Source organism: Citrus clementina, unplaced genomic scaffold, assembly GCF_000493195.1.
Source record: "Citrus clementina cultivar Clemenules unplaced genomic scaffold, Citrus_clementina_v1.0 scaffold_3, whole genome shotgun sequence".
NCBI lineage: Eukaryota > Viridiplantae > Streptophyta > Magnoliopsida > Sapindales > Rutaceae > Citrus > Citrus x clementina.
In genome coordinates, this window is record NW_006262339.1 from 32,759,735 (window position 1) to 32,773,119 (window position 13,385).

The 13,385-nt window shown below is 38.2% G+C and overlaps 1 protein-coding gene across 1 annotated transcript; it reads right to left on the reverse strand.

The window, feature by feature from the left end:
* Positions 1–10,892: 10,892 nt before the first annotated feature.
* LOC112099886 lies at positions 10,893–11,939 on the reverse strand. The gene has a single exon (XM_024187397.1). The coding sequence runs from the start codon at positions 11,937–11,939 to the stop codon at positions 10,893–10,895; it is 1,047 nt and encodes a 348-aa protein (XP_024043165.1).
* Between the last annotated feature and the right edge of the window lie 1,446 nt (positions 11,940–13,385).

Sequence of the window (13,385 nt, forward strand, 5' to 3'; positions counted from 1 at the left end):
GAATAATGATTGTTTATCTTGAGGTTTAATAATAAGAATAAATGATGTGAGGTTTCATTCTAATTTTATCCTTATATTTTCAAGGTAAATTTTTGGGGTGTTACGTAATTTCTATTACAAAATATACAATAAATAAAATTATAATTTAACTAGAATTACTATAAGATACCAACTCTATAAATAATGGATGTAACATAATTAATATCAAAGAAACCCAGAATCTCCGTATCCAAGAAATAGCTAGGCCATAATGTTTGTGGAGGGAGAAATGGAATATTAGATGGGGTGTTTTTAACTTTTTTAACATTTGTTTATTTGTTTATGGAATGGTGGGGGAAAGGAGCATATAACTGTTTTTTAAATTTGAATGAGAAGAGGAAAGAGAGTGAGAGAGTGAGAGAGTGAGAGAGTGAGAGACTGAGAGATGAGGTGAGTGTCTGAGCAGGTTAAGTGACTTTCGTCTGTATTTTTTTTAGTATCCACCTTTTTATCTCTTTTACATATATGGCCTTGTTGCTCAAAATTTTTCTTGCGTTTTCTCTTGGATTTTACATAAGAAACAAAAAGGAATTGCTCTAAATTATTTGCTTAATGGCACTGTATTGGTGTTGCTAGTTGCACCTTGTTTGGCCAATTAGCGTTGAGGAATCTAAAGGGGCTTTGTCTTGACAGGATTTGGGTGAGTCTGTCTGGTTAATTTATAACTAATAGGATTAAGTCCAAAATTTGGGATCTAGAAATTTGACCCAAACGGTTACTCGCCTTGGCAGGTCATTATTAGACATAGTTAAAAGAGCATACTGGCATTGGTTTAAAGTCCAAAACCACCCTTTTAAAAACAAAAATAAAAATCTACAAATTCTTTTAAAAAGGAATAAAATACCTAAGAGGAGGCTGGCGCCTGGCAGCAGCAGCCCTTGTTCAACAGTGTTGGATCAGAACATATATGGATCTCAAAAATTCATAACCAAAACAGAACCTTTATGCTTATTCAGATTCAGATCTAAATCAAATTAAATATACCATTATCGACTAGACAATATGTTAACCTGCTCAATATCCCCACTCATTACACGATTGTGTGACCTATGACATTATGTGCATTTGTACAATTGTACTATGGAATCTTACATTATTAGTTATTATAAATCATGTCCATTTGCAAATAACATATCAAAATGCAAATGCAATGATAAAATTCAAGATTTATTTGAGACCCACCGAATCAGGCACCATTTATTTTACTTAATTATGTAAGAATCCCCAATTAATGCTTTTGATTTAAAAAAAAAATGAAATATGAGACATCACGTGATGTCGTGGAGAATAGGATTTGGTTTTACTTGATGAGCTTTTTATGCACGCATACATACAGAGTCGGTCCACGCATAATGCCTGCCTCGTGACTTTACAGCTGTGCTTGATATTTATTAATAACTGAAAATTATCACTGCCCTATTTTTTTTTTGTCTTTTGTATTAATTAGTTACTTTTTAACTAACACCGTTAAATAATTTAAATGAAATGATAATTTTACTCTTAAATTAATTAAAAGATCATTTTATTTTACAAAAACTTAAAAAAATAAGAAAATTATAATTATAAAAATACCCTTGAGTTTAATAAAAAATAAATTCTAAAATTAGAATTTTTATTTTTAATAAAAATCTAAATAAAAATTATAATTATAAAAATAATTACAAAATTTTGGGATTTAATAAAAATCCCCTAAATTATTAAAATTTTGGGATTTATTTTTTAATAAATAAATTCAATTATTTTAATAAAATTTTGTAAAATTATAATTTTTAATAAATAAATTCAATCATTTTTATTAAAATTTTGCTAAATTATAATTTTTTAATAAAAATAATTATTAAAATTTTATAAAATCTAAATTAAATAAAAATCAGCTGAGCACCTTTGTTTGGGATTTATTTTTTATTAAATTTAGGGGTATTTTATAATTATAATTTTTTTATTTTTCAAAGTTTTGATAAAATAAAATAGTCTTTTAATTTATTTAGGGGTAAAATTTTCATTTCATTTAAATTATTTAACGGTGTTAGTTAAAAAGTAACTAATTGATATAAATAAATAAAAAATGGTATAGAGAATATATTAAAATTTTTTAATGATTAGATGAGTATAAGACAAAAAAAAAAGTGGTGCGGTTATAATTTTCCTAACTCAAATTATCTTACGAGTACGTCTAATTCAGGAATCTAAGCACGAGAGCTCGCACATGACAAAGAGAAAGAGAGAGAGATTAGATTTTAGTAAAATTAAATGGGGGCAAAGGCAGCCACCAGCCAGCGATTCAGCAGGACAGCGCTTAGTGTCACGTCTTTTATTGTTGATGGCATGAGAATGGAAGAGACGAGCAATCCCCATCAAAAAAGTTGGGTTCCTACACACTTCCCACCACAAGCATTATCATTTTGATTCTCTCTTATATGTCATTAATTCTAGACACACAGGCCTATTCACTCATATACACACCGGCACATTGTGTGTGTGTGTGTGTTATATCGAGCCTCATAATCTGTTCCTCTATAGAGTTTCTTTTTATTTTTATTTTTCACATTTATTTGCATGCTATTCGGGTCTGCCTACCATGCATCTGGTGTATGTATGGTTCATTTTGACATGACATCTAACCAGCTCAATTGTTACACATATGCCATAATGATTGTAAAGTAACCGGTTATTCCGGTTGAATTCACAATAGTCCTTGTTTGTGTGTTAGTGTTCAAAGTTATTTGCACTCTGTCACAAGTTCTGTCAAAACTGTTGCTTATTAATGTTTCATAGTGTTATTTTCCATGTCACAGGTACTTTTTTTTGGTCTCTTCTTGTCTCAAATACCAAACATAAAGTCACAAATTTATTAAGAAATGTTCCTCACATTTGTACTTGATATATATATATATTTAACTGAAAATGAATATAGTGTATTAACATGATTTTCTTAAGAGTGGAGCTATTGGCACCCCTGCATTATTCTTACAAAATCTCACTTTAAATAAAATTATAATTAAGAACAATTGAAAATTAAACACAAATAGATTTTTTCCAGCAAATTACTTAATTCATAATCATTCATTTTCAAAAAAAACTTATATATGTTACTTTCTATTTAACTAAAATTAATTGTACAAATTTAGAATAATATATTGTTCTCTTTTGATTTCTTATTGATTAAATATTTTTATACTTAAAATTGTTTTGAAATTATAATTTAAAATATGTGTTTTTTCAGCCAATGATTAACACTAAAAACCTTATCACCCATATAATTTTTTAATTTGTGTGCAGACTAATAATAAAATTGAAAATAATTAAAAAAATAGCACAATAATACTTTAAGTTTTAACAATAAAATAAATCAAATGAAAATTGAGGACTTAGAAAAGTGTATCTAAAAAAAAGGGCATTTTCGAAAATAAAATGAATATAACTAAAAAAGGAGTTTTATGAGGAGATGAGAGGGGTGCCAATAGTCCAAATCTTTTCTTAAATATATTGTTATTTACAAATGAGTATAATAACATTGCAAAGGCAAATAGAATCAACTCTTTTATGTGGTTCTAAATTATTTAACGATAAAATTCCAACAAATTTGTTTTTCTATTTTTGAAGTAATATATTTCAAGTCGCAATCTATACTGATATAACTTTTTTTTAGTGGATGGTAGCTGAATTGAAATAAATGGAGAGAAACAAATTGGACTAGGTGGAGCGTGAGATTGTAGAGTGGGATTCGGATGCAAGAGGTTTGGAGTTGGTATTATGAAACTTGATGAAGAAAATTAAAGTGATGTTAACGAAACTGTTCTGAAGGTGACGTAAAAATGTTAACCTCTTAGTTAGTGTTAGGCATGAATATTATTTATTAATTAAATGGCCATTGAACAGTTGAACCTTAATACGATTAAATTTATATTTTTGATTTTTGATTTTTTTTTCACGGAATGGGTTAAAAAAAAATTGTTTTGATAATTTCACTAATATACCGATGAATTTAGATTAGGCGAGGCTTGATTCACTGTAATATATATGGTGATATTGCATAAACGATATAAAATAAATGCGTTAAGTATAGGGGTGTTCAACCCAATCTTTTATAAAATAGGTTGGGGATATTTTCACCCATTATTTGTGTAATCCACCCCACTATAAAAAATATTTACAATAAATCACTTTATTTCTAATAAAATACTCATTTCGCATCATAACTACATCACCACAAGTCGGCCATTCTGATTTTTTTTCTTGCTTAGGTTTTTTTTTTACTATTATTATTTTTTACTATTAAAGTTGCTTTAATATAAGTTCTATTTAATTATTTTACTCTATGACAGAAACTGATATAATTGTCCAAAGAAATATGTGTTCTTCCATCTAATACTTTAGGTACTTAATTTTGTGACATATATTCTAACTTTTCAATTGAAGTCTAATGATTTTCAATTTTTTACATGTATATAACATAAATTTAATAGTCTAATAATTTACATGAGTATTGATAATAAACACATTATATTAGTTTAATTAAAAGTTAATAATCATACTAATAAAGTAAATTGACCATTTAGAAATAATGAGTTTTATATAGAACAAAATGAATGTTAAAGTTTAATTTTGGTGTGTTTACCCTTTAAGGGTAAAAGAATCAATTTAAATTTAGAATAAAGCAATGTTACTAGTCAAATGTAATAAAAAAAATTAAAATCTCAAAAAATATTAAGATAGATTTAAATGATTAATTCTTTAGAACTTTTCTTTATTTAAAATTTTTTAAAATAATGTGAATCTTTTATACATAATTTTTAGAAGTGAGTTGGATTTACAGAACTTCTGGGGTGAAAATATTACCACCCTATACTTAATTTTTAGAAGAGAAATGGATTTACATAATTTCTGTAGTGAAATTATCACTACCCTAGACTTAATTTTTAGAAGTGAGATGGATTTACATAATTTCTGTCGTACAAATATCACCACCCTATACTTAATTTTAAAAAGTGATATGAATTTACATAATTTATGTGGTGAAAATATCACCACCCTATACTTAATTTTTAGAAATGAGATGAATTTACATAATTTCTGTAGTGAAAATATCACCACCCTATAAAATATTATACACAAAAATTCATTGTCAATCAATGGCATGCATATTCTTGTTAAGATTTTTGTTTTTTAATTTTTGCATGGGCCATCACGAGAACAGGGGTTGCCTCTTTTTTTTTTTAATTCACTTCATTTCATATTTTTTTCTCCGATTTCACATAAACATCGCAGACGCATTTACTGGGCCGCCACGTCCTAGTTCTCCCATTGGGTAATTTTTAGGGACCTCCCTTGAGGTTGGCATATTAACACTCAGAGATAATGTATCCACGTAATTACAAGCACTTCCTCTGGCGTTAGTATTCAGTTAGTTTAACTGTTAAAATTACAAAATTACCCTTCCCCTCAAAATAATAAATTATTTTTAGGCTGATTCTCCATTTCCATTGAAATTTTCTCTCACTTCCTCTCATTTTTTTCTTGACCTCCAAAAAAAACATATTTGATTTTTGTTTGATTTTGTAATGGGGAAAGGAGGCGAAGATTACGAGTACGAAAAATTATAAGTGAAACAAAAACGAACGAGGATCGCGAGATCTTCCTGACTTGGGCAAAATCAATTGATGAATGCAAAAAGCATTATGGAGTGAGAAAGGACACACTCATTTGGATTTTACTCAACGTGGCCATTATCTTGTTCGTCTTAGAATGGTAGGACGACAAGGAAGGCAGGGAGAAGGAGATTACGGTGTTCGTGGAGCCGTTAGTGATTTTCATGATTCTAATCCTCAATGCTATCATCGGCATTTGGCAAGAGAACAATGTCGAGAAGACTCTAGAAGCTTTGAAAGAGATCTAGTCAGAGCACGCCACAGAGATTCGCAACGGGAGTAAAGTTTCGAAATTGCCTGCGAAGGAGCTTGTGCCAGGAGATATCGTTGCGCTTAAGGTTGGTGATAAGAGTATCGGCTGATATGCAAGTTGCAAAGTTGATTAGTTCGACTTTGAGAGTGGAACAAGGCTCATTGACCGGAGAGAGTGAGGCAATTAACAAAACAAACAAGATCATCCCTTTTAGATACAGATATTCAAGGGAAAAAAATGTATGCTTTTTGCTGAGACCACTATTGTGAATGGGAACTGTGTGTGTTTGGTTACCCAGATTCGAGTGGAGACTAAGATTGGGAAAGTGCATAAGCAAATTTATGTTGCTTCGCCGAACAAAGAGGTTACCCCGATGAAGAAAAAACTGAATGATTTTGGGGAGGTTTTGACCAACATGATTGGAGTTATTTGTGTTTTGTATGGTTAATTAATTTTAAGTATTTTAAGTACATAAAGATGAAGATGGTGTTGAGTGTTGTTCACGTGAAAGAGAAAGTAGATTGAAGTGATTTTGTCTTCTTTTATCCAGTGGTTATTACAGAATACTGGTTAATGGAGTAAATTCTTATATATTTATCAGATATCAATGAACACAAAGCTTCACTTTTGAATTTTAAATTTTTTTATACATTTATTCTTATATACAGATCTCATACGTATTTAGATACTAACGGCAGGGAAGGTGTTTGTAATTACATAGATACATTCTCTCTGAGTGTTAATACGCCAAACTTCAGGAGAAATCCCTAAAAATTACCCCATGCTATTAATACTTCCTAATTTCCCTTTGTTTCACATCAAGAGTTATTAAAGAAATGACCAAACTCCTGCCCAATTGCCTTTGAAATTATTAATTTATAGAGGCAATGTCTATGCCCAACCATGTGCCCTTCCTACTGGTTAACCATGTTCCCTTCCTACTCGTTTATCAATATTGTGTTTGAAAATTTTAATAATTGGTATTTGATACGTACTTTGTTCATTTATATCAAAGACTATTTCCCAAAAAAGATGAAAAAAAAATATCAGTGATTTCATGCAAATATAAATACACAATTAGCTTTTCTAAGCAATATAAGAGCTTTTCTATACTTTTATAATTTATAGTGTACTAGATCAAGGTCAGAAAACCTATTACAAAAATGACATAGGAAAATTAAAGCATTTGTTAAGCAAATAAAAGCACCAGGTCGGCTATGCTACTATTTCCACCCCGGCATGAATCACCTTAGCCAAATGGTACGAGCAGAACAGGGGGTAACATGAGCTGATCAGAGACGAATACCGACCAGAGTCATATACCGAGCCGGTACCCGTTCCCCAAAAAGCGGAAACACGATCCCACAGAATCGCAGTAGTTGCGCTTTTTCCAGAACCGTTGTGGGAGATGCGAGATCCCACGTTTGCCCACAATGTAGCAGTTAAAATCCCATGAGGGGCTGCCACTACCCGAAAAAGGTGGGATGAATGGCAAACGGAAACGTGGGGACAACGGCTATAAAAAGAAGAAGAAATCGATGAAGAAGGGGAGGAAGAAAGAGAGAGGGAAAACGTTGCCAAATTGTAATCAGGCCATTTCCTTACAAATTTTTAATAAACTCCTGGAATCCAAATTACACTGTTTTCCCGTAAACACCTTGTGCTAACTTAGGCATCGGAGGGTTTACGCCGGCAAAACCACCGGCGTCTCTGATCCATTTTTAGTGAGTGCAGTTCTATTGAGAGAAAGGAGGACGATTCCAATCCCAGTGAACGAGCAACAGTAGATAACACAAACGTTGGTGAAAGAATCTGGTCGGTCAAGAGGCGAGCAGATTTCAGCATCAACATTTTGGCGCCGTCTGTGGGGAGCTGGATAAAAAGCTACCACCGAATTAGTAGTTATCGAAAAAATAGCGAACGGTTAGGCATGGATGTGATAAGGAAGGACGCTTTGAGGGAGGATAACGAAGCTGGGGAGACAGTCACTCTCCGGGAAATTGTAAATGAAGCCCAAGAAAAGATGATGCAAGATAGACTGGAGCGGATGGAGAAACAAATGGAGACTCTCGCAACCATATTGTTCAAGCTGAGGGATGAGCGGAGAAGGGATTGTGAAACCCCCGTGGGAAGAGATGAAGTTGGAGCAGAACCCAGCCTCCGGAGGCGTAGAGTCGAGGAAATCCCTCCGCCCGCAGACCAACCTAATAGGGTGCATCCCCACAGAAGTACTGGTCGGGTCCCGGGAGAACGCGTGGATGAAGGGAGGGACCAACCTCTCCCCGGACGGGTCCTGGAAGTCAATGGCCGAGGTGCCAGTGTTGACGAAGGAGAGCTCAGACAGCGGTTACACAATGCCGAGCTGGAACGAGACCATATAGCTGCACGTGATCCAGACCGTGCCGTAGAATTGGAGGGGGAGGTGCGTAGATTGGCGCAGGTGATAGAGGAGATACAGGGCAAGAGAAAGCCCCCGAGCTGAAGGATAATGCTAGATGAAGAATCTCTGTTATCAACTGAGATCATGAGTACCATAATCCCAAGAGATTTCCGCTTCCCCGACCTCAAATACTCTGGGCGAAATGACTCGCTGGTGCACATTGAGCGTTTTAACGACATGACAGGTGTGCAGGGGCTGACACCAGCTCAGAGGTGCAGGGTGTTTCCGTTGACATTAGAGGGACGAGCCCGAGAATGGTATCGCAAGCTGCCCCGAGGAAGTATAAAAGGGTATGAGCAGATGTGCCAGGAGTTGGCTGAGCAGTTCCGAGGGGCAGTGGCCCCAGAGGACGATATGATGGAACTGATGGGGATGAAACAGGAGGAGCATGAATCCCTTCGAGATTTTGTAAAAAGATATCATCGAGCCGTGCTGGATCTGGGAGCTTTTAATCACCCGCAGGCGTTGAGGGGATTAAAAGAAGGTGTAAGAATCGGCCGGCTGTGGTATAACTTAAGAAACCCCCTTGTACAGAATTACTCTTCGGGGTATGAGCAGGCGAGGCGAGATATAGAAATCGAAGAGGAGAAATCAGCAAGAATAAAAAGTGAACAGCTGGACGAGCTGAGGCGAAAGGAACGGAGAGCCCCGACAGGGAGCGGGTCGGGAAAACGAGCTGGGGAATCTTCAGTGATGTGCGGAATATCAGCTCGGTCCCGCCCTTACCCCATAACTCCGAGATCACAGCAGTTCCAGCACAACCTGGCTCAACCTCCGCATCCCCCATTTCCGGATTGGCAATGAGAATTCCGGCAGATGGCTGCCCACCCCTATCACAACACTCCTAGAGCATCACATGCAACCAATTCCAGGGCTAGTCGACCAGATCAGTTAGCGACCGTGCCAGGCCGAGGTGACATCCATGATAACCGAGCAGTTCAGTTGATAGACCAGAGCTTGGCGTATAGACAGTACACTCCGTTAAAGATCTTCATAGAGGAATTGTATGAGAGGATTGAGGGACGAGGCTTGCTGTACCCTCCAGCCCCAATAACAAAACCGACTCACCAACGGGATAAGAGCAGATTCTGCAAGTTCCACGACACTCACGGTCACACTATCAGCCAATGTCGGGACCTGAAGATTCAGGTGGAGGATCTGGAGAGGAACCGATACTTGGACGAGTATGTAGATGGAATGTCCCCTGTCATGGAATCACAATATACACGGGATGAAGGGGTTGAGAGGAATTTGGAACATGAACAGCCGACCATCCGTGTAATAGCAGGAGGGCCAACATTGGCCGGGGATTCGAATAGATTGGGAGAGAAGATGGGCGAGACGTGAAGAGGTCGTGGAACGCCGAGCACTTAAAGAAGTATTTTCAGTAAGCAAAATACTCTACTAAATCTTCAATTTGATAAGTTATATTTGTCAAATGCATGGTGGCTTGGTGCACATGCATATATTTTGTATTTTTGTAACGTATTCAAATTTCAATAAAGATGAATTCAGTATGGAATCCCCCGGCTAATAAGCCCACAAAAATCTTACTAAGGCAAGTAAGTGCCTACTTCTGCTCGGTCAACGAAAGATCAGCAGCTAAATTTACGAAGATTCTACTAAGGCAAGTAAGTGCCTACTTCTGCTCGGTCAACGAAAGACCAGCAGCTAAATTTACGAAGATTCTACTAAGGCAAGTAAGTGTCTACTTCTGCTCGGTCAACGAAAGACCAGCAGCTAAATTTACCAAGATTCTACTAAGGCAAGTAAGTGCCTACTTCTGCTCGGTCAACGAAAGACTAGCAGCTAAATCTACGAAGATTCTACTAAGGCAAGTAAGTGCCTACTTCTGCTCGGTCAACGAAAGATCAGCAGCTAAATTTACGAAGATTCTACCAAGGCAAGTAAGTGCCTACTTCTGCTCGGTCAACGAAAGACCAGCAGCTAATTCTACAAAAAATCTTACTACGGCAAGTAAGTGCATACTTCTGCTCGGTCAACGAAAGATCAGCAGCTAAATTTACGAAGATTCTACCAAGGCAAGTAAGTGCCTACTTCTGCTCGGCCAACGAAAGACCAGCAGCTAATTCTACAAAAAATCTTACTAAGGCAAGTAAGTGCCTACTTCTGCTCGGTCAACGAAAGATCAGCAGCTAAATTTACGAAGATTCTACCAAGGCAAGTAAGTGCCTACTTCTGCTCGGTCAACGAAAGACCAGCAGCTAATTCTACAAAAAAATCCTATTAAGGCAAGTAAGTGCCTAGTTCGGTTTGGTCAATGAAGACAAGCAACCAGTTTTATGAAAATTTTACTAAGGCAAGTAAATGCATACTCCTGCTCAGTCCGCTAAGGAACCAGCAGGCAAAATCAGATAAGTTGTCCAATTATTTTTCAGAAACAATCTATGAGGAAAAACTGGACAAGAAAGCAAATAAAGAGCATCTAAAAATTTATAAATGTTCATGTTTACAAAACAAATGCAAATCTAGAGTTTATACAAAAATAGGCTCAAAGCTTAACAGAGTCAACGACTCCAGCAGCTGAAGGATCAGCGAGCTCGGAAAACAAGGGATCAGCAACATCAGGAAGTGGGAGATCAGCAATGCCGGGAGGAGGAGGCATGGACCCTTGACCCACTTCGAAAGGACGTCCCCCAGCTTCCCCCTCTTGCACCCCATCAAAAGGCGCCTCCACCTGATCCTGTTCACCCTGCTCCTTGTCCGCCTGGCCGACCTCTGCCATATACCGTTGCACTCCAGCCTCCAACTTGCTCATGTCCAGCTTGGGATATCCTCCCTGAAGCACAGACATGATACACTTATAGGAGAAAGCAACCCCCGAGTCATACTCGGCATCCAACTGATTGTCCACATCAGCGGATTTACCTTTCTCTTCAGCCAACTGGTCACTCAGGGATTTGATCTCTCCCTCAAGGGCGGTCCTCAGAGTATCTCTCTCACTTTGAGTAGCCTGAAGATCGGATTTCAGATCACCCAGCTCACCCTCAAGCTTGGAGGAAGTAGACTCAGCAATCGCAACTTTCTCCTCAAGCTCCGTAAGCTGCTTGTTCAGCTCGGCCAGCTTCTCCTTGGACCGATCAGCAGATTCGGCTTTCTTTTTCAATTCCTGATTGTTAGCTTGAAGCTTCCTCTCATGACGCGCGGACCCGGTCTTGTAGCACGAGACCATTGTGGCCAGCCTGAAGGAGACTTTTTGAACAGAAGCAGCTAACTCGGAGAGGTCCATGCTCTCGATGTCCTTTACCATCTTGGGCCCAACCGATTTTTTATAATCCTTCTGATATGGGCTCAGGTAGTCACCTTGATCCCGAGATGGAAGAGGAGAAGATCGGTCCCCAGACTGCAAGCTGACCTCAGGACTCTTGTCATAGGTTTTTCCCCCACCACTCTTACGAGGTGGAGGAGAGGGCAGAGCAGGAACAGGCGCCTTGGAAGGACTGACGCTGGGTTTCTTTGGAGGAGGGGGAAGGTTGCTGGAGCTACTCGGAGCCCGACCACGCTTCCTGCTCATCGCGCTGAGGATCTTGTTATCCATTCCAGCGGCTACGTCTACTAGGCCCGAACCGACCAGGTTTGTTGGCGACAGGAGGTCTTGGCAGGTAGATGCGTTCAACAGAGCAGTTTCCACCTGAAGCAAAGGTCAATCTTCAAGCCCCTTTATCAAACCCCACAACTCTGAAAGAACAGACAAGGTTAAAGAACCCAATAAGTAACACGTCAAGAAAGAGTATAGGCAAAAAATGAACGACCTGGGGTGACAAAATGTGTCGGAAGGTAAATATCACCACCCAATGAATGAGCTGCTGGACACCAAGCTCCCCCAGCAAAGAAGAATTTGTTCTTCTAATTTTTGCACGAAGAGGGGAAGCCGGTGATTGGTTTCCTCTTCGCAGAGCTCGACATGAAGTAATACCAGCCCGCCTCCCTTGGGCTGCTCCGCAGCTGATACAGATGTTTCACTTCAACAAGGGAAGGCTCCTCCGACCCGCACCTCTCCCACAACACAAACATTGCCGAGAGAACCCTCCACCCATTCGGGTGTAGCTGACCTGGGGCCAGGTGCATACCACCCAATATCTTAGCAAAATAACGTTGAAGGGGCAGCCGAGCTCCTAATTTGAAGCTCTCCAGGTGCATCGTCACATACCCCCGCAGAGGCCGACTAGGGACATCACCTTTTCTTGGAACTATCAGGAGAATGTCCGCAGGAATGTCGTAAAGGTTCCTCAGCTTGAACAAATCAGTTTGGGTGGTGGCACAAGCTGTGTAGTCAATAGGGTAAGAATCCGCCTCTACCCTATGACCAAGGTGCCTTCTCTGAGGAGGTCCGCTCGGTCCGGAACTGCTCCCCTCACCATCACCAACTCCTTCAGGGATCCCAACCCCATCAAAGCTGTGGTTCTCACCAGATCCCGATGCAGGTCCACCTCTATTCCCTATAAGCTCTAGTTCGGGAGAGGAAGAGACAACCAAGGGGCGTGGGTACTCAAGGGTATCCCTACCATGGGAAGGACCTACATTACTGGAGGGACCTAAGAAATCGGTGGGTATTGACACGTTGAGGCCTGAATCCCCTAATTCTTCATCATCCTCATCAACAATTAATTTTCTTTTTCGGTTTAACATATCGGAACCTCAAAAGAAAACAAAGAAAACTCGAGTATATGGACACAAAAAAGGCAACACATAACCCAATCAACAACAACCAGAGGAGAAGTTAAAGGCAATACCTGGATTGAACTGACACTGATAGCGCGACCGTGATAGAGAAAAAATCCAGCGAGTGGATACTCCAGACACGAGAAGTGTAAGCAAAGTTCAGAGAGGGAGTTAGTTAACGACGAAGAGATGAATAACAAAGCGATGAAGATATAAGTCTAGGGATTTGAAACGAAAAGGGGGAAATGAAGGCATTTAAGTGATAGAGACGCCAGCTCACTCACCGTACATCAAGGACAGATAGCCCGTCGTTTCAAATTTC

Bases quoted from the DNA above. Each gene is read 5' to 3' on its own strand.
- LOC112099886 (XM_024187397.1), bottom strand. From the start codon at position 11,939: ATGGATAACAAGATCCTCAGCGCGATGAGCAGGAAGCGTGGTCGGGCT.